This window comes from Branchiostoma lanceolatum, chromosome 4 (genome assembly GCF_035083965.1).
Source record: "Branchiostoma lanceolatum isolate klBraLanc5 chromosome 4, klBraLanc5.hap2, whole genome shotgun sequence".
NCBI lineage: Eukaryota > Metazoa > Chordata > Leptocardii > Amphioxiformes > Branchiostomatidae > Branchiostoma > Branchiostoma lanceolatum.
The window spans coordinates 10,425,561-10,449,476 of NC_089725.1; the positions used below are offsets into that span (position 1 = coordinate 10,425,561).

At 39.1% G+C, this 23,916-nt stretch overlaps 2 protein-coding genes across 3 annotated transcripts in view; one reads left to right on the forward strand and one right to left on the reverse strand.

Moving 5' to 3' along the window:
• Nucleotides 1–40: 40 nt before the first annotated feature.
• On the reverse strand, nucleotides 41–13,877 carry LOC136432518 (dihydroxyacetone phosphate acyltransferase-like). 2 transcript variants are annotated; one of them, XM_066423873.1, is made up of 16 exons: nucleotides 13,809–13,877; nucleotides 13,461–13,531; nucleotides 12,240–12,451; nucleotides 11,377–11,553; nucleotides 10,563–10,692; nucleotides 9,775–9,978; nucleotides 9,001–9,152; nucleotides 7,942–8,072; nucleotides 7,243–7,463; nucleotides 4,856–5,122; nucleotides 4,431–4,510; nucleotides 3,738–3,878; nucleotides 2,952–3,060; nucleotides 2,535–2,628; nucleotides 2,248–2,309; nucleotides 41–1,712 (listed from the first exon to the last, which is right to left on the reverse strand). In XM_066423873.1, the coding sequence occupies exons 3-16, from the start codon at nucleotides 12,411–12,413 to the stop codon at nucleotides 1,645–1,647; spliced, it is 2,010 nt and encodes a 669-aa protein (XP_066279970.1). In that variant the 5' UTR covers nucleotides 12,414–12,451; nucleotides 13,461–13,531; nucleotides 13,809–13,877; the 3' UTR covers nucleotides 41–1,644. The 2 variants fall into 2 exon arrangements, with proteins under 2 accessions (XP_066279970.1, XP_066279971.1); XM_066423874.1 differs by lacking the exon at nucleotides 13,461–13,531 and having other exon boundaries at nucleotides 13,809–13,867.
• Nucleotides 13,878–14,062: 185 nt separating this feature from the next.
• The window catches only part of LOC136432522 (uncharacterized), a 28,282-nt gene continuing 18,428 nt past the window's right edge, over nucleotides 14,063–23,916 (forward strand). The window contains exons 1-19 of the mRNA XM_066423879.1: nucleotides 14,063–14,303; nucleotides 14,689–14,793; nucleotides 15,455–15,602; nucleotides 15,894–15,932; nucleotides 16,638–16,795; nucleotides 17,643–17,796; nucleotides 18,359–18,425; nucleotides 18,921–18,987; nucleotides 19,227–19,254; nucleotides 19,386–19,609; nucleotides 19,896–19,969; nucleotides 20,425–20,539; nucleotides 20,833–20,889; nucleotides 21,152–21,176; nucleotides 21,691–21,787; nucleotides 22,318–22,387; nucleotides 22,952–23,139; nucleotides 23,611–23,662; nucleotides 23,859–23,906. Coding sequence (XP_066279976.1) covers nucleotides 14,220–14,303; nucleotides 14,689–14,793; nucleotides 15,455–15,602; nucleotides 15,894–15,932; nucleotides 16,638–16,795; nucleotides 17,643–17,796; nucleotides 18,359–18,425; nucleotides 18,921–18,987; nucleotides 19,227–19,254; nucleotides 19,386–19,609; nucleotides 19,896–19,969; nucleotides 20,425–20,539; nucleotides 20,833–20,889; nucleotides 21,152–21,176; nucleotides 21,691–21,787; nucleotides 22,318–22,387; nucleotides 22,952–23,139; nucleotides 23,611–23,662; nucleotides 23,859–23,906 — 1,800 coding nt within the window. The 5' untranslated portion in view covers nucleotides 14,063–14,219. The remainder of the gene's footprint in view (nucleotides 14,304–14,688; nucleotides 14,794–15,454; nucleotides 15,603–15,893; nucleotides 15,933–16,637; nucleotides 16,796–17,642; nucleotides 17,797–18,358; nucleotides 18,426–18,920; nucleotides 18,988–19,226; nucleotides 19,255–19,385; nucleotides 19,610–19,895; nucleotides 19,970–20,424; nucleotides 20,540–20,832; nucleotides 20,890–21,151; nucleotides 21,177–21,690; nucleotides 21,788–22,317; nucleotides 22,388–22,951; nucleotides 23,140–23,610; nucleotides 23,663–23,858; nucleotides 23,907–23,916) is intronic.

Below are 23,916 nucleotides of genomic sequence, written 5' to 3' on the forward strand. Positions count from 1 at the left end.
CAGTATATCATAGCACACAATAATGCTGACAGACTAGCAATGAAATAATTATGTTTTATTGCCAATGCACATAAGGCATTATTCACCTCCTCCACTGTGCATGTAAAATGCATGTATTCATGGTTCATATTTTTCACATGCTCTATCTATCAAAGTAAACACTGCATTGCACCAAACTGGCCATATATACACCACAAAAAAAGTTTCCTGAAACCCATTTCTTCCTAGACCTAAATTCATTGACTATCAAATGCAATAATTAAACAATAATCATTGGAATCAAAGTACTCAAATGCAAACAGATTTTTGTGAAAAAGGAACAAAAGCTATCAAGTACATTTTGGGACAAACATATCTTGCATATTGACACAAGCATATCATCTAGCACTAAAAACTCCTGAAAGTATTGAGCTTGGAAAACTAAAAAAAAAATTCAACAACCTGAAATATTCAGTGCAAAGCCGCATCGCAACTGACTGAAATCAATACAGATCGAAACAAAATATGTTTGAAATTCAGTATATTTCTAGCCCTTTCCTTGTCCTGTAAAATTCGTACCCATATAACATTAGATACACTTCCTCTGGTAAAAATAAATTGCCCCACCAACTAACATTACTGAAACGCTTGTTCATTCAGTAATTCTATAAGTTACTTCAATATTAGTCTTGTATCTGAAAAAAACAACTTCATCCCTCACCAATTCTCTGTCCTAATCATTCTATCTATTTTAAACACTGCATTATTCATGTAAACAATCAATCAGGTGAAATCAATCAGGTGATATCAATAGCTGCACATTGCTGTCTCATTACTGCATACAATTCAATACAATATAAAATACATCAATTGCATACCTTGATTGCATATTTGCATCTTTAATGCAAGGCAGATTTTTTTTTCAAACAACTGTGTTGTTACATAGAAAGGTAGGCCTAGGAAAACAATGGTTGTTTGTTTGTTTGTTGTGTGTCCAGTTACCTGACCAACCCTGTGTGTAGCAAAAGCCTGACAAACATAGCCTTTTAGGGGGGTCGACTGTTGGCAATTGAGATAAAATTTTCAATCTGACATCTCAGCGCTGAAATTCTAAACATATGTCCTGACAGATTAAGGCTTTGAACAGTTGATGTAAGAATGTGTAAACATTGAACGTTTTTGCAATGGAGGCTGATTTTTTCAGGATCATAACTGGAAAGACAACTAACACATTTTCCTTGGCCATAGTGATATCATAATTGTCATATTGTCGAATATCATATCCACACCAGGGTCATCAATGTGACTTTGTTACATTTTTTTCCACAGAGATATCTCCCTTCATTATATAACTCAGCCCTGACAAGCTGGATCAGAATAGAAGAATTCAGTATGGAGGGATATCTTTAATTCATGCTCCCACTGATCAGGAAAATGTTTTGCTACATAATGCAGCAGTCAGGTACATGTATATCTCAAGTAGAAACTGACTGTTGGCATATCTGTTCTTGACAACTGTCCTCAGTTTACACACTGGTTCACTCAGAAATGAGCCAGCTTCTATAATGCCTCTGCTATGTGCTACAAAAAATGCTTACACCTGAATGCTGAATAGTAAGTTAGGCAGCTGAAATCCTAATCTGGAATCGTTGCACAGTATGGTTGTCAGAGCCGCGATTTCACGGGGATGACTTGCAATGTCGTCTTGAGGTCAGGAACAGCAATGAAGGTTTCTAAAGAAAATAACAAAAAAAGAGCAATGAGTGCAGGACTGTTTTCTACAACCACGGACTATATACTATGATGAAAATTCACAGCAGTCATGTTGGATCACACTTTTCAGACAGTAAACGTATAAAGAGCATTTGTGCATCCTCATTCTGAAAACTATAGTCAAACATTCTAAGGATAGATTTTGATATGTTCTATTCCCCTATTATAATACGAATGAACTGCCAAAGAAAAATAATTTATTTGTCAAAAAAGTTATAATATCATTAAGTCCATTTCAATGCCCATAGTACTTCCTTGCTATCCCTATTACAGTTCACACTCTGATATGTTTTTCCCTGAACCCCAAAATAAAGAACATCTACTCACTTAGCCTGAGTACCAGCCTCCGTAGTGACAGTTGGCTTATGGTCAGCAAGCAGATTTTTTTGAGCCAGCGGTCACTACGGAGGCTGGTACTCAGGCTACTACTCACTAGCCTTATAACAGTTTTTTAAGACAGATAATGTGGAAAATCGGAAAGGAATATTGTCTTACCTATTTGTTTGGATAAAGCTAAGATTTCTCCTTGGACAGGTAGGAACAGTGTGTGTCCATTGCTGAAAAAACATTATTACAAGTTTATTAATTAAATTAGCCAATATCTAGCAGCACAAAAGATGGTAAAAATTTCAGTTACGGGATTGAATTCCAATAGACTAGATTAATCCATGATGTTTTATATCAGAAGCCATCATGATCTTGTATCATATGAAAATTCATGCACAGTGTGATGGAATACGAAAAAATTATGTTATCATTAATTCCTGTCCAACATTCCTCACCTCTTGAATCTCTTGACTGCCCCCATAGAGACAAAGCTAGTGATGGCATTGCCCAGCATGTCTAAGGACAGGATCTCAAATCTCTTCACAAGTCCTAAAGGAACATAATATTCGAACAAAGGTTCTTTAGATATCCAAAATACAACCAACAAGATATACCAAAGACAACTCTTCAAAATGTAAAAAAACAACATGCAAAACTACAGGGCTAAATAGCTTTTTCCGTCTTGTATTAGAAAATACTAAAATAAGTAATTTCTTTAATTTTACGACATATTGTAGAAACAATATGACTGTTTATGTGGCAAGCATTCTGTCAAATGTAGATCAATTCTATAACATGTACTCCCATCATGTGGTCAAGCCATTGTTAAATGGGGAGGTTCAAACAAATGACAGTTAATCTGTAGAATGTACCATTTGTGAGGAGGGTAGCTGCCATGTCCTGTGCACCCCTAGTCAGCTGTTGGGTGGTGCTGCCTCGGGAGTCATCTGGGGACGCCGTCAGGAGATACTGGCACATCATCTAAATAACAAAAAATAAGAGATTAATAACTGGAACATTTTCAAAGATATCAAAACCGGAAGTTCTGCTGCAGTACCTTAGAAAGCTGCTAGAGGGCCCATTACTGAATTTGACCTACATTCTCCCGACCTCTACCAAATATCATAAGGATCCATCTACAGCTTCTTATGTTATGCTGTTCACAGACAGAATTGAACACACACACACACACACACAGACACACACACAGATACACATAGATGACACTGAATACATAAATTTCTTGCCAAAGGTAAAAATTATGAATTTAAAGAATTCAAACCTAAATGCATCATCAGTAATCCCTGAGGTATGAACACTTCAGATATCCAGGTGTTCAAGACATTCTTGAGAAGGCCTCAAGAAGTGTTTTTTTTTTGCGTTGGTCTTAGGTACAGGACAGACTTATGAGAGTTGGCAGTATATTGTATTATAAATGTAAACCTGAACATGGTGTGTGCTTTGAAATGCATGTAGGTCTGCTAATGATGCAGCGTCCTGATTCACTAATCCCTGAGGTATGCACACTTCAGATATCCAGTTCTTCAAGACATGTTGAAGAGGCCTCGATAACACTTTTTTTTTTAATGTGGCAATCTTAGGGTACTTGATAGAATATATCACGAGAGTTGATGTTACCATACTTAACATTTACTTACCCAGTATCCCAAGAGGAATGGGGAGAACATCTCATGCAGAAAACACTGAAGCTTCTTCCCTGAGTCAGAAACTCTGACAGAGCCTCCTTCCTCCTCAAGCACATGGGCTCTGAACAGATACTGCACTGCTGTGTCAAAGTCCTAAGAATGATGAAATTAGAGAGGTTGAAAAAAAAGTTTCAAGGTCTTCATGTTTTGCTGCATTCAATAACAATAAGATATTCCCATTGAAAAAGATTTCCATTAGTTTGAAATCATGGAATACAAGATTTACATTGGCTGAAAATGCATAATGAAAATAGGCCGAACTCAAAGCACGATACATGAGATAAAGTGTGATACTTTTTCAATAGTTAGTAGTGTAATGTGACTTCGGTACGGCCTGCATTTTCAGCCAAGCACACCGGGTCACCCGTACTCTTCTCGATAAATGTGTTAACTTCTTTTAAGTGCAATGATTTGACGCTCAGGTTTAAAAATGAAGCTCCCTCATACAAGGCACTGCCAGGCTTTATGTCACCGTTTAAAATGACGAATGCAATCCCCCACAACGTGTCTGAACCTGAGATTGAGCCCCTGCCAACATACAGATCCAAGGAATTAGATCCATATGGCCAAGTGCACTGCTGCTTGAGCCACGGAGAGACATGCTTACCTTGAGTCTAGATGTTTAAGAAGTTACAGTCAGCATACCTGTTTATCTCGTCCTGGCATGAAGATGAAATCTTTCCCCAGCACCCTTCTCAGGAACCTGAATATTGTAAACAATTCATCTGGAAGAAAAGAAAACAACATTTTCACTAAAAAGTAGATACAGAACATTTGCAGACTTATTTTATACAGTCCACACAGTGTAGAAGACTTTCATATATTGTGTGTGAATGTGGCTATGTTGGTTAGCCCTTTATCTATTTTCTCACATTGTACCTGGCTTCGAAAAAATATCAGATACAACAATTAATGCAAATAGTTCTTTAACAAAACCTTGCTTTACTCTTTACTGAATTTTACCCAAAATATGGCCAATGTATTCTTTAAGACTTAGACAACCGACTTAAAGACACATATTCATTCTGACAACAACAATATTTAGAACAAACAAAATTGATAACAACAACCTCTTGTTCCACTCCCATCCTTGCTGAGCGCCATCAGTACAAGCGCAATCCTCACAAACACGTGGAGGAGCTGGTTGGTTCCCGTGACGACCATCAGCCGAACCTCCGCCTCTTCCATCAGCCGGTGTTTCCTCGCCATCTCCGTCTCCATCTTGGTTCGCGTCTGCGGCGGGAGGTTAAGAGCCACCCTCCCATTGGCTCCCAGGGTGACGACATGGTGGTGAAGCTCTAATGCAGATATGATGACGCTACTGGGGTCTTCCTTAGCTGTGAAGCATGAGAGATGAATAGATGTTGGTTCTTTTGATCTTAACTTCTGTATCTGTATCTGTATAGCTGGAATAACCGCCCTTTGGCATAACACACCAGCTTTGCAGGCACGTAGCGCGGCAGCAGCTGGTTATATTACACTGAATGACCTGTCACACCTAGTCTTTGCAGATCTGACTGCAAACATTGTTAGAAGCTATCTAATGAGGATGCTCCTAGGCCCTCTAGTTTACTTGATGACAATGAGTTCCACTCTATGATAACTTGAGCATGCATTAAGTCAATCTATGTACAATGTATGTACTATACAACATGTTGGCAATCTCACTGACTATCATTATTACTAGTACTGTAACAGTTTTTTGTTAACATATCATCTTCTACTTATTATACATTAGCATAGTGTTATTGTAATATTTTAGATAAACATGTAAGAAAAAACTTATGTATGGATATAGAGGACACAAATGGGATAGGGTTTTCAGCTTTCTAAGTCATGACTCATGCCCGTAGCCAGGGGGGGTTCGGGGGGTTCGTCCGAACCCCCCCACACAATCGAAGGTCCGCTTTTTCAAGTTAATTTTTTTTTTTTAAGGCCGACTGGTTTGTATCCCGAGCGGGACTGGATTCCTATAAAAAGTCACTGTCTTTGGTCACTAAATAAAGGCGAACCCTGTGGTTTTCACTGAGCTTTTCCCGAGTCCGCATTATACTGATAAAGGCCCGGGGGCGGCGCGCGTCAAAAACAAACTGTCACCGCTTGAAACTGGTGGTCCGCTGTGAGACTAGAGCTGGACGACCTGTTATTAGACTGCTAAGACCAAAGACAAATAGGTTAAGAATAAACGGTTATGAGTTAGACTGTTAAGCCTGTTAGATGTTAGGTTAAGATTACCAATGTAAGACTGTTAAGGCTGTTTATTAGGTGCTGGGTTACGAATATCAAGTTAAGAATCCGAAGGCTGTTAGGTTATAATCATAACTTATATGCTTTATATTTAAGACTGATTATGTGGAGACCATTTCATGACGGATATACTCAATATTTATTTTTCTTCTTTGTCCGTAAGATAAAAGACCGCTAAGACAAATACATTAAGAACATTTCGTTAAGAATAAGTTAAGACTGTCAAGCCTGTAAGACTACTAAGTTAAGACTGTGATTGTGAAGGCTATTAGGTGTAAGGTTAAGAATATCAAGTTAAGATTGCTAAGACTGTTAGGTTAGAACTGTTCAACATGATTATATTTGCTTTATATAAAAGACTGATTATGTGGATCGAGGCCATTTAATGACTACCCTGGTATCCAGAGCAATTATACCGAGCGTGGACCTACTCCGGCCCGTGCCCGGAGCTTCCTTGGGACCTACCCTCCCGCTGGCCCAACAACGTACCCCGTGCCACTTCCCGCTAGCCAAACAAGATCCGCTCGGCTGCGGAGTTTGGGTGGCTAGCGGATAGTGGGGCGGGGTAGATCTTCGGGGGAGCGGAAGGGAAGGCCCGGGTAAATCGGAGCGTGGGCCGGTACATATGCTCTGGATTCCAGGGTATTTAATGACAGATATACCCAACACTTGTTTTTCTTCCAATAAATCTGTCTGAAACGGTCATGTGAGTGTCTCTGATTATTCTCTTAAAATCTTCTCCAAAACGCGGGAAATGCTGTTTCAGAAGGTTCCATTTTCAAAATTTTCCCCGGACCCCCCTAGGAGCCTCGCGCCTTTGGCGCGAGCCCTCGCGCCTTCGGCGCTCGAGGGTCCGTCAATTCAGAAAACGAATCCCCCCATCCAAAATCCTGGCTACGGGCATGTGACTTAATAACAAATATTTTTCTTGTGTCAATACTTAATGTGTATTTTTTTTAGTTATGATTTAGTATGCTGTTCTGTAGTGACTGTCATAAGTTTTGTTATGTGTGTATTGCAAGCACGCATGTTCATGCTGTGTTCATATGGATGGAATCCAAGAAGAGTAAATTAGATATATTCTAATCTAATGAATATCTAATAAAACATCAATATCACAGTATATCAAACATAACAGAGCCTTCCAAGTACATGTCTACAGATACTACGTGCAAAATTATTGAGAAAACAATCAAATGTGTTATTTTACCTGACCAATCAACAAAAGCTCCAAGACCGACTGCTTGCTTCTTCAACCAAACCACCTCGTTCACAAGCTTCTCTAGCAGCAGCCCCTGAGGATGCTGGGAGAGGACCGCAGCAACCAGGGACCAGGGTGAGATCACCATGTACTTCTGCTGGGCAAGGACGACTTGGTGGGCAAGGTGTTGGACAAAGGTTTGCTCCTCACTGGTGAACATGGACATGTGCCTGCAGGTGGAAACATATTGAATATCAGGCTTGCTCCTGAAGCTTTGCCAAAACTTTTACCTGGTAATGGCACATTGAGACTATGTCCTCCATTGCCTTCAACTACCAGAGTGATACAAAATTGGTTTTTCCTAGGTTATAACAGTTGTAAAGTGGATCCCACAAGTACAGTAAGGGCATTGTCACTGTGTAGTTTTAAACAATATTATAATAATTGCAATGTTTGAAGATAGGTAATGATACAAGATCAAGAGGTCACTGGTTTGATTCCTGGCTTAGGACGTTGTGTCCTTGGGAAGGGCACTTAATGAAAGGGCTTTCCTCACTCCACCCAGTGTAAAAATGGGTACCTGGCTTTGGTTGGGGAGGTAAAAGGCGATGGAAGGAGATACCGTGCCCTACACACAGTGGATAACAACCCACTACCCCTACGGCCTCACAGGCAGTGGGACTACCTTTAGCTCTACATGAAACACACCTTGGGTGGAGGCCATGCACACTGCGGTCGATTCTCCCCTCCGCCAGCTTCCTGACAGACATCGGTTCTCCGAAACAGACGTGGATGCTGCCATAATCCTCCTGTAGCACACTGCGTGCCTTCACCAGTCCCTGAAAGAAACAAAGAATAGAGAAAAAAAGTCTTTAGACTCAATTTCACTTTTGAGACTTTATTGAAGGGGTATACAGGAGCTCAAAGGCAACGAAAACACAAGTTTTGTATCTGCCTCTGTAATGGTTTGTTTTTCTATAAACAACTTATCTATTAAAATTTACCCCGTGAGTGAAAGTATTGACATTACAGGTGACTATCACCTTTTTAAGATGTCAACACACAGATCAATAAGGTTTAATCCACTCACACCTGAAAAGACCCATACATGTACTCTTATCGACAAGTGTGGTGGGTTCTTTAACATGGTCGAGGTGTGTCTCTCCTCAAACACGGGACCTCCAGCATGACATCCTATCCAAGAGGACGCCCCTAACCAAAGCTAGGTACTCATTTTCACCTGTCGAGTGAATAAATAGGTGTCAAGTGCCTTTCCCAAGGGCACAACACTGCGGCTTGCCAGGGATTCAAACCCATTAGATTCTAAGTCAACAACCCTGACCACAACAATCACCCTAGTAACTTACGGAAGTGGACTCCTTTGCTACTCATTCTGGAGTAGAGTGAGGAAATAGCTTTAACGTGCCTTAAATTTCCCAAGGGCACAACACTGCGGCTTGCCAGGGATTCAAACCCAGAACCTTTAGATTCTAAGTCAACAACCCTGAGTCTTCTAGTACATGTATGTCAACAACCTTGACCACAAGTGGCACCCTAATGCTACGGTCACATTTCCAAAGCGGGGCCCGGTCGGGTAACTTGTGGGAACGAAAAATACGATATAAAAGACATCAAAACACACAAAACGTAGAAAAATTAGTCCTTACCATAAGTTTTGAATATTTCTTATAATCTTTCTTTATTCTTTGTTTTATCAAACAGCCCGGCCGGGCCCCGGCGTTGAAATGTGACCCTAGCATAACTTACAGAAGTGGACTCCTTTGGTTTGGGGATCCCCAGCAACTCCCTGGCATACAGGGTTTCCTCTAGGCGCCGGTCGTAGCTGATACTGATGGGGACGACGGTGATGTCATACACGGACCCGTTCAGGAACGGTTCAATAGCTGCCGACAGGAGACCTAGGAACGTACATGAAACATAAACCTGAGTTAGCGATGTCAACACCTAGGTACCTAACAAGTTGACACATTTCACCTAGCCTGGGTGCCATTCTTTTTACTACTGGGGCTCCCATAGTCGCTGTCTCAAGTATGGGAGTACCGGTAGTACTGTAACTGTTGAAACTGTAAGCGGCGGCTTACTGTTTGCGGTTTTTACAGTAATCACTGGGAACTGCCGTATAAATGCTTGTTTTATCTTTTGCCTTCCTACCTTCTTGTTTCAACTGCGAACTAAAAACCACCGCGAACACTACATTGTTTCTCCCTATTCAAAATGAAATCCCAGCAAATTAAAATGCATTTACAGTAAATGGGATGGCACCCTACCTTTGATTGACAACTGATGCTACATTTCCATTAGAACAAGACAGTGTTACAAGTGAATGGGTGATGGAGAAGATCGAAACATTACTTGAAAATTTATGAAAGTACATGACTGTACATTGTACTGGTATTGGAAAGACAGTTTAAGCTTTGATCATGTTACCTACTGACACAGACATGCTTGTAATCTAATTGAAAATACTATTATAAGCAGAATCAAACATTATCATTGCAATATACATGTATATAGACCTACCAAATTTTGGTGAGAGAGATTTTGAGGTGCGACTTCTGGTCCCCTCCACGAAGAATTCCATTGGCGAGTCTCCGTTACGTATCAGGGTCTGCACATACTCGGTGAAGACGGCCCAGTAGAGCCGGTCTGAACCAAACGACCTCCTCATGAAGTATGCGCCACAGTTTCTCAGCAGAGTTCCCACAAACTTCATCCCCATGAAATCTGTAACAAGATGACAAACTGTTGGTTGACAACGAAGCAAACAGTATTGACAGATCAAGCACTGAATACGATAATAACTGTCAAGTAATTCAACAATTAATATCAACTACATGAAGCTTCATCACTGACTTCTGCTATAATTTAGCTGCTGTCAGCTGCTACAACGTAGAAGCTGGTGTGTTGAGCTAAAAGGCATTTATATATACATGTACTGTAAATGCCCTTATGTTTACAGTGATTTAATTTTGGGCAGGGAGAATACAGAGTGTCTGCAGTGGTTTTAAGTTTGTAGCAGCACTATAGTCACATCAAGGTGGTTTGATATTAAATATTTGATATCAAATCACCTTGCAAACCTCCATGGTCACATACTGTGCAGTAATGCAAACAACAGTTTTAAGTTTGCCTTGAAGCGGTCACCGCAAAAACCATTAAGATAACGAAAAACTTTCATGAATTACAGTATACCAGCTATATACAAACACAGATACAGTCTCTGATCCACTATTCAAACTTCTACTGTACCGATGTACCTTGAATCATCAAATCTTTTTAAAAAAGGTGAGAAAATACTTTAGACTTACCGACCCCAGCAGCGATGACAGGCAGAGGAAAGTCGTAACAGTAGGCGACGTAAGACATCATGAGGAAGTCGATGTAGCTGCGGTGGGAGGGGAGCAGGAGAACTGGCTGGTCCTTCGACATCTTAGCAAGCTGGAAGGAGACAATTTTGTATTTTGAAATGTGATGCGGTCACTACTTTTATTCTTTTCTTTATTAATCTTTTTCTTGAAACTAGAACCCAGGATTTGATATCTGAATTAAGTACTGCAAATACAACTCTGTAGGATTCCAATATAAAATCAAATTGATTGTATTGACTCTTCACATTTACACAACATGACCTTTTCTTTCAGATTAATCATTAAGCAAGTATTCCTTCCCTTTACCATCATTAGCTTTGAACCAAGCTTTTACAGTTCTACGACTACCCAATGACACAATCCGACGAGAAGGAGTCTGAGTAAGACTAAGTCTTCATTTTCATCTGCGAATATCCTACTGTATCTGTATCTATATTCTGTATTATCCGGTATAACCACCATTCAATGTAACTACCAGCTTTGCAGGCAAGTGGCACTACAGCAGTTGGTTATCAACTGTACAGCCTGTTATACCTAGCCGTTACACATCTAGCTGTAAGCGTTCTTTAAAGTTCTCTTGTGAGAATGCTCCTAGTGTACTTGGTGGCAATGAGTTCAACTCTACAATATATATAGTTCTCAAAAAAAACTGCTGCCTTGAATTAATCTTTCAATCTCTACTCACTTCTGTGCTCCAAAACAATCATGTAACAAGTCATGCAGAAAACAACAACATCAGAACAAATTGACGAACCTTTTCAAGGTCATTCCCATTGACATAGATCCTCTTGTACAGAGTCTTGAAGATTTTGTTGAGGAAGTAGGCAAAGAACCTGATGGATCTCATCCTCTGGTTGTGTCCCATCTCATGCACCATGGTCCTGGACTGGGATAGCAGCTCATCCTCTGATTGGTCAGTTTCTGCTGCCAGCTAATAATTAGATAAGGAGGTCAAAGGTTACATCAAGGTGTAGAGTAGTAAATAATGAAGAGAGTAGCACCACTTGAAATTTGTTTTCACATCTCGTCACACATTTTATTAATTTTTCACATCCAAAATAAGCGGCAAATATGAGAACAAAAAAATTCACTGTGACTTTCAAAACCAAGAAACTTTCATAACACAAATTTTGTCCATTTTCAGTCTCTCCATACAAACTATCCTTAAGAATGGATATTTAAGCCAGTAGGCATTCTACATGTATCTATTATCTTCCATAAATTCTGCTAGCCACTAGCAGATGATGGAGATTTTCTTAAGACTATAGCAGTATTTTCTAATACCCCCTATAATGGATGTCCTTGTACTGTAGTGTAACTGATAGCAGCCTCACAGTTAAGCTCCTGGTTACAATTAGTTGCTAACTGGGAGACCCCAGTTCAATCCTGGGCAGGACATCTTTGTTTGGGCTGCAACTGTCTTTTGGAAGGGGTGTAAAATGGGGGTCTGATGTTTGAGGAGGTGCCTCCAACAGGTTAAAGGGAAATGGCTAGCAACCCCTCCCTGTGAAAATATACCCCACTACAGAAACACTAAGAAAAATTTGCTGCACCATGTGTGCACTAGACACTACAAGGGTCAGAACGAACAAACAAACAAACAGTGTCCATACATACCTGTTCAATGACACTCAGCACCCTTGTAGAATTCAGCACATCTTCCTTGACTTTCTCTGGGGTTCGCGGCTTACAGTGTTTGTACCGCGGCGGGTCGTAAGCCTCCATGGAGAACCCCAGGTCACTGTACAGCCGCTTCGCCTCCAGGATGTCCTCAAACTCTGGCCGGCTCATGGTTGTGATTCACCTCTTTGGTCTACGGGAGCATGGGTCTGAAAAACAGACTTGAAAGCTTACGACTGGGCAGTCAGTTTCATTTCATGAGACATCAAAAATTAAAAACCTTTCTTGGTAGAAGCTATTGACAGGGTGTTCCTTGAAAGTTGAAACTTTGAAACTTTATTCAACATTTACAACATCACAGGTTTAACCTGAATTGCGTTGCAAATTCACAAGGTTAATAGCCACAAACAACAAGTCAACAATACATAAGAAAATGAGCCGTTAAAACCACACAGAGGCAAAGCACACTTGCCACAGTCACAATAGATATATAAAATCTGTCAAAAGCACACTTGCCACAGTCACATTATTAGATCATAAAATCTTATCAACGATCATTGTGCAAATACTAAGCTAAAAACATTACCAATTTTGCGAAATGATCACTACCCAGTGAGCCAATGCACCAATTACTAGATTGGATGTTTACCTCTTCAATGGTATTTCTGTGATTCCTGTCAATAACATGATTTTTGCACCATTAACATGATGTTCCTGTCAATAGTCATGCCATAACTTTTTTCAGGAAATACTCACAATAATGTTACTTCATTATCAAGAACATGGGGGGAGGGATATTTCTTTTTGATTAGATCATACAAAACATATTCTATACATGACATCTGCTATGGTCTATTTCATAGAATGTGTATCAGATAAAGCTGTGATGTGCATTAACCTGGGAAAAGGCTTAGGAACTGGATATGCCAGCAAGCTTGGTATACGTAAATGCAATGTAATTCTTGTGAATGTTGTCAAAAGGTCTTTCTTTAGAATAACAAATTAACAAGTTATCCACATTGCATAAGGTTCAGAAAAGTATTTGGTCATAACAGGAAGGTTTAATCAATGATACACAAATGAGAGTAATCATTGACGTTTTAGTGCCTAATGGCATATATACATCATAATTTGTTGGACACGCCCATGACATTATGACCTGGATTCGTATTAGTAAAATAGGCTCATAATACTTGTCAAAGTTTGTTTACAGCTCACCTTCTAATGATGGTCCCCTCACCTTTACCTCTGCTGCTCCTTATCAAATCTGTGCTACAGCACGAGGTGATCTGTGTTAATCAGGTCAAATACAGCGGTGAGTGTGATTGGACAAACACCAGGACAAGCAAACATCGCACCACTAGCAACACGCATGGGCGGTTCGGTTTGAAAACCCGGAAGTACTCGCTTCGCCCCTAAAAATGCCAATTTCTCGCCACGATTACAATATTTCCCGACAAAATTTTGTCCCAATATTATTTGATGCAGCACACAATTGGAGATATCTACGTTACAGGATAATTAAACGATATGAAGGAGAAAAGTGGTAAAGAAATATCGACCCACATTGCCTGTTTTCAGAGGGACGCCATCTTGCACATGTGACTTGGAGCTATCTTACTCTAAGATAGGGGTGTTCAATTATGTAATACAGGTTATATAAACAGCATAAAAGCAAAAAGAAAAGAAATACAAAGATAGTGACAAATGTAGATTAAATCAATATTGTTTAAGATTATATAACTGATAATATAAACTCTGAAAGTATGTGTTAGAGATTACAGCAATATGGATTTAAAAGTCTGCCCCCTTCTAAAACTAGTTGACTAACCCGCTATAACTTACCTCACATGTAGTACTAGTAGAGGTAGGCTATCTGAAGCTAGGCTACTTTTCAGGATGTGTATTTCATTGTCATGTCATTTCAACGTGTGCAGAGGTTTTAAGATAGGGCTTAGGTAGTTGCAAATTGCAAGAATGAGACTTTTGAATATTTTGGATATTTTATTGGTGGTCCTGTATTTTACAAGACCCTCACTGTGTAAAAAGAAGGATGCACAGGTAAATATGATTTGCATACTGCACAAACATGTTACTAATTTTGATAAAATGACCTTGATGTTGTATATTTGCCATCTGTAGTTACTCTGACAATTGTTATGGTGTGTGTGGTATATCAATTTTGTTTTGTTATGATCTAACGTTAGTTATGTTAATTTATGTAATATCATACATTAAATGTCATAACGTTATATCAAATGTTATTTATCAACTTGCTTGATGATGTAAATATGCATGATGTACAAATGTTCCAATTTTAGTACCTTCTTGAAACTTGCCTGCTACGGTATTACTATTAGCCATTTGGCACCAACTTTTTAGTTTATTGGGTTATATAATCATGCAGCAGGGAGAAGGTTAATAATGTGTGCATTTTGGTTTATAGAAATCATCACTACAGCTTCTGGAGAAAGAGAGTAAGAGGTTGGAGAAAACAGGATGCAAGTCAACCAAACCAGACCATGTTACCAACCTCAGGGTGAACAAAAAGGTGCAAGAACATTCCTGTTATTTATTTATTTTACTTTATTTATTAGTTTAGTGTGTTAGGCTGCACAGTATTAGGACTGCCCCCCTAGCCTGTAGCTGAAACAAACGGCTTGACATTAACAGATGGAATTGGGGTTTTGGAATTGGATAGAATAACAATACTGTAAAATGCATTTAAGTTCGTGTGGTTTTTATTTCGCGGTAGGGAGAAAATGGAGTGTTTGCGGTGGTTTTAAGTTCGCGTTTGAAACAATAGTAGCGCTACAGTCATAGGAGGGCAAAAAAGTTTTGCGGTGGTTTTAAGTTCGCGCCAAAAGTTCACGAAAACCGCGAACAATATTAAACCCACCGCGAACATTTCTGCATTGACCGTAAGTGGCAAAATTTGAAGTAATAGTATGTTGTTTTGCAACCATACCATAACTAACAAAAACTTTCCAATTCTTCACTCCCCACCTTTAGTTTCAAACTTGTGCCAGTCATGGGTTGCACAGTCTAATTGAGGATACTGTTCACAATGTTTTTCAAAAGTATCTCACAGTCACGGGTCTTAATTTGTCATATATAGAGACCCAAACAATTCTACAATGTTTGTGAGTTTTTTTCTTAATCTGCCCTCGAGGTTTGTTTGTTTGTCTAACTTGTTTGTTTGTTTACCACAGTGGGAAGCAGCCATGGCCTGTCTTGTACAGACCTTGCAGGTGTCAGCAGACGACGGATGGGCGTGGTCACAGCTGGGGGACCTGTACGACAGACAGGGGGAGAAGAAGAAGGCATCCACCTGCTTCCAACAGGCAGCAAAACTATCAGGTGTCTGGGTCATTTTCACCTGATGTAATAACATTACAATAATGGTGTTGACAGGAACACCCATCATGTGTGTATCTACTTTTTAAAAATCATGACCATAGCATTCACAGAACACGAGATATCAAAACGGTCCATCCTGCTGTAGTACCTTAGAAAGTTGTCAGAGGGCCCATAACATAAAAGTTATGTTCTTGACAAAGATATACATGTACACACATACACATAGCCATGAAAACATACATGATGTAACCTTCATGGCAAAGGTATATTAACTGCCTTGTTTTATTTCAGGAAAATTGACAGATTTTGTGAGGAAGTGGCATTTTTTAGGTGAGACACAAAGTTACATATTTCTCACTGTGCTGTTACAACTTTTTACATCTGCAAGGAAATGACTTCAATTGAAATTTCTGATAATGCTTTTATAGTTTTATATAAAACTAAAAGGGCAAGCAGCCCCTTAAGATAGTTAAATATTTAGCCTATATCCATTTTCATTATTAATAACTTCATATATAAAATGTGCAACACCACCCATCTGTCAGTGAAAGTTCACCACCTAAGGTGGTGCATGTTTGGACACATCCTCCGCATGCCCGAAGACACTCCAGCACAAAAGGCACTAGAATTTGCTACAGTGAGTGGGGTGTAACAAATACAAGGCCAGGAAAGGAAGACATTGCACAAACCTACTAAGTGTCCTAAAAACAGACCTCAAGAACAAAGGAATTGGAGAGCTAAGAACAGCAAAGAAACTCAGAGAGCTACGGCAGCTTGCAGGAAAGAAGGCACAGTGGAAAGAAATGAAGAAAGACTGAAATGCAGCCAGAGGCTGTTTCCACAACCTCTGAGCCGCAGAACACAGTGGATCATCATCATCATCATCATCATACAACAACAAATAACCAATAAAATACAGTATGCTTGATACTGTATTTTATTGGTTATTTGTTGTTTTCAACAATTTGTTAAATGTATAACTGCATCCATTCCCGTGGATTTTGATTGGTTACAACATAATGTCTTTATTTCCAGGCCCCTTTGTGATTGGTAAGATTGAGATGGACGGTGATCCAGTGGCGGTCTGGGGGGGTATCGTCAACGTGTCTACCACGAGGTTTAACAAGAAGGCCGTCTTCTATTCTGAGTTGATTCAGGACGGGGAGGTAAAGTGGAGCACCATTAATCAGAAGGTGAGAAAGAACATCTTCATTACAGAAAATATGTTCTTACCAGTTCTTTAAAATTTTATGAAAGCAAATTTCAACATTTTCTGTTTACATTCAATAACAATGATCATAGTATTGATAGTGGTAGACAAAGAATGATTGAATTTGAAGAAGACAATAAGATTTTTTTAATACGTGTGAGATATGAATTCATCTTGGGAAGAAAGCTTCATTATACATATTGCTCATGTGAAGATTGGTACATGTATCATAGTAACTTTCATCATGCTAACAAATGTTTCACCATTGTCGGATTTTTCTTCAAAACTAATTATCTGTCAGAATCCTGACTCAAAATTTTTCTTAAAATTGTGTTTTGTATACTATGTTTACGTAATGGAATTTAAGTTTGTTGATATTCATAAAAGAGGAAGAAGAACTTTATTGCACAACAACTGTAGCTCATGTATGGATTCCGAAGCTTTCACATAATATTATAGTACTTTAGCCTTACTGGATGAGGCACATGTGATATACTGCGCAACAATTGTAGCTCATGTATGCAAGCTTTTACATATAGTACTTAGCCTTACAGGGTGAGACACAGGTGAAATATCAGGTGATATACCAAGTGTTTCTGTTAAAGATCGCAGTCCTTAGGACGGGACGTTAAGCCGTGGTCCACTGTTCATTGTGCTTGTCGAAAAGAGCTAGGGGAATTTCCCCGGTACAATGAACCTGTAAATACTGTACATAGCGTCTGTCTTCTCTGTCACGACCAGTGGAAGAGTAGCTCATCTGTTCATTGAGTTCATTTGAGCTAAACTGGTTCGAGATCCCTTTCCCTTTCCTTTCCTTTCTGTGTTGTCAGTCTACAGGTGAGAGGTTACAGGTGGCCCCCCAGGTGGGCTGGAATGAACTGGTCATGTCCCTGGGGTCCATGGCCGTCACGGAGTGGCAGGGTTGGCTGGTCGGGGAGCTCGCTGTCAACGACAACGATGTCAAAGTACTAGTACAAACCTTGGGTACGTAAAACTAAAAGCCTTAAGACATAATTTGTTTTTTCCTCATATCTTTACACATAACCGGTAAACTACTAGTTTAGTATTATAATAGTACTACTATACTAAACTAGTGGTTTACCGGTTATGTGAAAAAATATATTTAGTAGGTACAAGCTGCATAAGAACGAACTGAAACTTATCAAAGTTGGATCCACTGTCTTACACCAGGCTGACAAGTGTGATGGATGGAATCTTTAACATGCTTGATGTGTGGCTCTCCTCAAACACAGGGCTTCTGGCTTTATGTCCCAAACAGAGGATGCCACTAAGCAAAGCCGGTTACTCATTTTCATTGTGAGTTGAGTGAGGAAATAGATGTAAAGTCAGCCTTTCCCATGGGCACAACATTTCCCTGCTCTGCTAGGCATATGAACCCAGAACCTTTTGGTTCTAAGTCAGCAGCAGCCTAATCACAAGAACGCCTTGCTGCAATTTAGTAAAAAAAATGATCCCCTTTGGCTTTTGGGGTTTATCTTGATAATGTCTTTGCAGCATCACATGAAGATGTTGTAATCTTTCTCAGGTGTGCCAACTTTCTACATTGACAACATTCCTATAGCTGGAGAGGTGTACCACAGAGACCAGTACTGGTAGGTAATTGACTTTGCTTAGAATATGTTTATATGATTTAATGGGATATTTTGTATTAGTTCATTCTCTAAATTGTAGAAGTAGGTGGTGAGGATGTGATCTTTATTTGTGTACAATCTTTGTATGAGTTTTCATAGCAGTCTACTGTTTCTTTTACAACATACTGTAATTCACTTTATCTTCACGGTAGCAAAATTTCACAAATGTCAAAATTGACATTTTCACTAAACTTTAGCTTCACGGTGGCACCAAGTGATTTACAAAATGAAGGAATCATAAATAATTACAACAGTTTTTTCACGGTGATGATAATAGTTCACGGTACAGAGGTAACCGTGAAAACAGTGAACATAAAGTTACAGTGAAAGAAACAAGAATTATGGTACATGTATATCATTATTATCATTAATGATAGTGTATATGGTTGACATATTTCATGCTTAGATAGGAACAGAATCAAGCTCGTTTTGTTTGGAATTTCTGATCTTTTGCAGGTTTTCTGTTCCTCTTACAAGAGGAATCCATACCGTATACATCAAACTAAGAACAAAAGTTACACAGGTAAGTTAAAAATTTGAATGTTATCTAGTCTATTTAGAGGTCAGACACCAAAGACACAAAATCTATGTATCTCAGAAGGTATTCTTAGGTTCTTTATGATGATATGACAATTAAAAAGGGTTCATATGCAAAACTAAGGATATATCTAGCAAAATCTAACATACAACTGGCAATAGATTACAGCAAAGATCATTATCTACAACTGTTACAGTCATCACAGTGTTTCGTTTTTTTTCCAGCAAGTTACTTTTAATATAAAGCTGGCTGGTAAGTTTTGATTTTCTCACTTCTAGATTTTACTGCATTATGAAAATTATTAATACTACAATCTCGACCTTTCGAGTTGAAAGTTTTTCCATATAATTGCAGATTTTTCACTAACATTTTTGAAAACACAGGAAATACTGCATTTGAGGTCCTGCCCCCTCCCCACCTACCTGACCTGCTGGATGGTAGAGTCCTTGGTCATGTGATCCCTCTCCCAATAGCCAATCACCATCCAACACGCTGGATCAAGAACATCAGGGTTTCATTGGTCAAGCAGGAAGGAGGCCCCAAAGGGCCAAAAGTTTCAATCAGCCAACCAGAGATTAGCAGAAAGTTTGCAATGGCACCTGGACAGGTACGAATCTGCCACAGAATAAAAGAATTCCTCTTTTTTTTTTAACCTTCTCCCTGCTGCCTAACTCTGTAATCAATATTAGGCATTTGGGTGCCAAACGGCTACTTCAGTGTGCTAAAGGTTGACAAAACTATTAACCTCCCCTGATGCTTCTGATATTTTTCTGTTCGTAGCTTTACTTTTGTGTCATTTTCTGAAATTTTGAAATATCATAAGGTAAGCTCTTTTATCAAATAATCATTGTATATGATGATGATCTTCTTTTCTACTGTTTCACTGTATGTAGGTAAGAATACATGATGTGTACATCACAGTAAAGGAAGGGGCCCCTGCAGAGCAGACTTCCTGTCAGGATATGAAGTAAGTTCTTTTTAGCATATTCCAGTAACTCTCTAGACTCTACTGTGTTTGTCTCAGAAACTTTTGGCTTAAGACTTAAGTTTGGTTTTAATAGTATTGGTCCAGGAATAAGAAGATATCCATCCTGGTGTTTAATCCACTAACACTGCCCGGAAGGACCCCTTCTCTTTCAATAATTGGGCTCTACATCCCATTCGAGAGGACATCCCTAACCAAAGCTCTATACTCACTTTCATCTGAGTCAAGTGAGGAAATAGGTGTGAAGTGCCTTTCCAAAGGGCACACCTTTGGGGCCAGCTATAGGGATTTGAACTCAGAAACTTTAGATGCTAAGTCAAACCTAACAACAAGACCAACTTGCTAACTTTTGAAATGCTGGTTTATAAAGAATGGTTCAAGAATGCAAATCTTATGTGTTAACCCTGTGTGTTGACCTAATGTCTCTGTTGCCCCAGATTAACCCTCCAAGTGAGTGGGTCCGAGGGTAATGCGCAGGTGATCACCATCCATCTGAGGTGTCGGACATACGGACAATCTTTTATTTTCACATTCCTGGACCAGGATGGATCGGTAAGGCCTTGGAAAATTAATGTTGTGTTTCCGATGATGGTTTAAAAAAATTATGGTCGGCGAGTACGAATTCTGTTTTATTTTAGATTTCAGCCGAAGTGTAGGAAAACGGGTCTACAACATTTTCATCACTCATATGTTGTCGACTTGCCAGTGGTCGACCCCCCAAAAAAGGTTAGGGCCGGTAGGTTTTTGCTTGGGTCTTTAATAAAATCTGTAAACGTGGAAAAGTTAGGATGAAATTTAATTGTAAGATAGTAATATGCATGACACAGAGTTTGTGTGAACTGTAGGTCCAACATGCAGCAGCCATCCCACCTCTACAGGACTGCGTGGCCAGCAGGTGTCCAGTAAGTAGGACAATATGTTTGGAATCCTACATCCAACTGATTGTGCGAATTCTTGTTTGTCAATAAATGTTCCCACCTTATCAAATCAGATCTCAAAAATTCTGTTATACATGTTTTTTTAGTCACATTTTAAAGATCATATCTGGTTCAATATTTCCCTTTATTATTGAAGTTTGTATGCCATTTTGATGGATAAAAATCACCAACTATATCACTTGTAAGAATACTGTCTCTGATTTTGTGATTTGACTTGTGTTTCCAGGTGTTACTGACCCATCATGGCACAGGTATGTGTGCAGTGTCTATTGCAATACATAATGGTTTAAGCAATATAAGATGAATTTTCAAAATTTAGAGGAAATCAGAAGAATTCTAATGCATATGATGCTGTATTTCAGCACCAAGGACAGACATGTAAACAAGGGTTTACAGAATATACATGTTGAACTTGGCAAAAGCTATCAAAGCTTTTAGACAGTGTTCTGAATGCTTGAGTCTCTCAAGTTTGCAGTTCTGGTGGTATCATTGATGTTGAAATTAGCATATTCCCCCAATAATCTGTTTTTGAAAGCAATGGATATAGGTTGCACAACAAAGTTAGGCAAACTAGCGTTACAATTAGATATCATCTCTTGAATCAATGTGTATTTTCATAACCTTGATAAGAATTTCTCATTAGCAATCCAAGCAGCCAGCATGCTTTAGACTTATCATCCTCTCCATGGAAAATATTTATGATAGATGACAAGGAAGTAATTTGATGTATTTTTATGTTTGTGTTTTGCTGTTTCCCGTATGAAGGTGTGTCTGCTCAGAACCAGGCAGACGGTTACAAGAGGATGGAGGGTGGAGACTGGAAGTTTGGGATAGCTACAGCCTGGACTCTGGCCCCTACAAGGTCTAATACATCCTCTACAAATATTACAAGTTACTATGTATGTCATTTACAACTATTAGGCAGCAATACTGCCGAGGTATTCTACAGTACATATTGAACTACAATACATTACAGTAAAAGTATGTTACATTATTGTCATGTATGGATGATTTGGTCTTGCTTTTGGAATAAAGTACAAAATGGACTTGATAATAGTGCATGATAGGTATTGGTCTGTGTACCAGATAGGATGAAGTGTGTCTTAGTGGTAATAGTCTTCTTGCTGTAGGTGAGGTAAATGTAAAGCATGATGATTTTTTGGTAGGTAGTATTAGTAGTGCAATTTGGCTTCCCTTCGCTACCCGTTTTCAGCCAAGCAGTGTGTTGGGTTCTTTTATGTGCAGAAGTTTGACGATTCTATCTATAGGTAGGGAAAGTCGTCAGAAAATGGAATTAAAATGTGCAGTGGCTGTCTTGGTGATGCATACACTGAATGCTTTTTTGTGCAACTTCTTTCAACATTTTTTTCAAATGGTTTATTTTGCCATCAGACATGGAGCCCACAACTGGGAGGGCCCAGGAGCATTGACATCCATGACGGCATTGAGCCGCCTACAAGAGGTAAACTATTTTTGTTTTTCATCATTCAAATGTAGGGACAGTTGCAGACGTAGCGATGATGCCCTCAAATACACAGTGCACTTATATAAGTGCTACCAGTAACCATATGTACAAAAGCATAAAACATGTATTATGAAAGCACAAAATCAGGTGAAATGAATACAAAATATTGTCAACATATGACAAACTTACGCAAAGGCAAATTGTACAACTCCACCCAATGGCATGCCTGGTAAATGCTCACTTTATGCAGCTACCATTGCAGCTGTTCAACTAATTGTTGACTGTAGGGCATCTACTAGATATTTGTGTAGGGTTATGTACATAAAGGTACTATATATATTTGCAGACTAGTTCACAGTATATTCTTGACATTTAACTGTTTTCATTTTCAAGTTCTGAAGAGAGAGGGTTTAAGGTCTATAATGAGGTTTTGCTGAAATTCTACTTTATCTTATGTCATGCAGCCAAAATACTTGTCAATAGAATTTTTAGTTTAGGCTGTTCCCAAAAATTGATTTGTAGCCCTGTCATGTTTCTTTTCTGTTGTCTCTGACATTTCAGTTGGTAGACTCTGCACCCTGGATACGGAACAAGGTGGACACGCACAGGGTGATCTTCGCAGGACACTCCATGGGGGGCCACGGGGCGTGGCACCTAGCAACCCGCCACCCCGACAGAGCCCTAGCTGTGGTGTCTCTGGCCGGGTGGATCAAGAAGGAAGAGTACGGGGACAGCAATGTGTTCTTCAGGTACTAGTAATACTAAAAGTTATGGCCTTGTCAAAACTTAGGCCTAGGAAAACAATGTTAATTTCATGATTCCAGTTACAGTCCTGAAAAAATTAGGGTCGGTAGGTAGGGCTTCTTTTTTCCTTTTTTAGATCATCGATTCGGCCAATGTGATCTCATTAATACAGTTTGTCAATGTAAAGCTAAAAATACATCAGGACACTGGTATATTGATCATAATATGTCGATTATACAGATAAACGTTGTACAAGGCTTAGCACAATTTTCTATTGCGACAGAAATGGAGGAGAACATTTCGGAAAACCATTCAGCAACGTTTTATCATGGAAATCTCATGTACCTTGCCAGCCAAAATAAAATTTCCCTAAGCCTTACAATGCATTTCTTAGATATTGATGTCTTAATAATCTTGTAGTGTTGGGTCTACAGATGTTATAACAAGTTCCATTTGAAAATTTCACTCCCCTTCAGACATGACATCAGTACCAGCACTGCTGACCCTTCAGTAAAGGCCATCATGGAAGTGAGTATTGTCAAACTTTGAGATAATTGTTGTTACTAAAGGTGGGATTGCCTCCTATTAAATGTAACATACAATGTGTAATAGCAGAAACTTAATGATGTACATAGTATAAATTTGTATTTATTTTGATCAATGTGTCTCAAATGTCTGTTGAACCCAACCAAACACATGTTATTTTGCATAACTTTTCCCACAGGCTTGTATTGCAGAAAATGATGCAGACAGACATGTGTCAAACTTACAAGTAAGTCTCC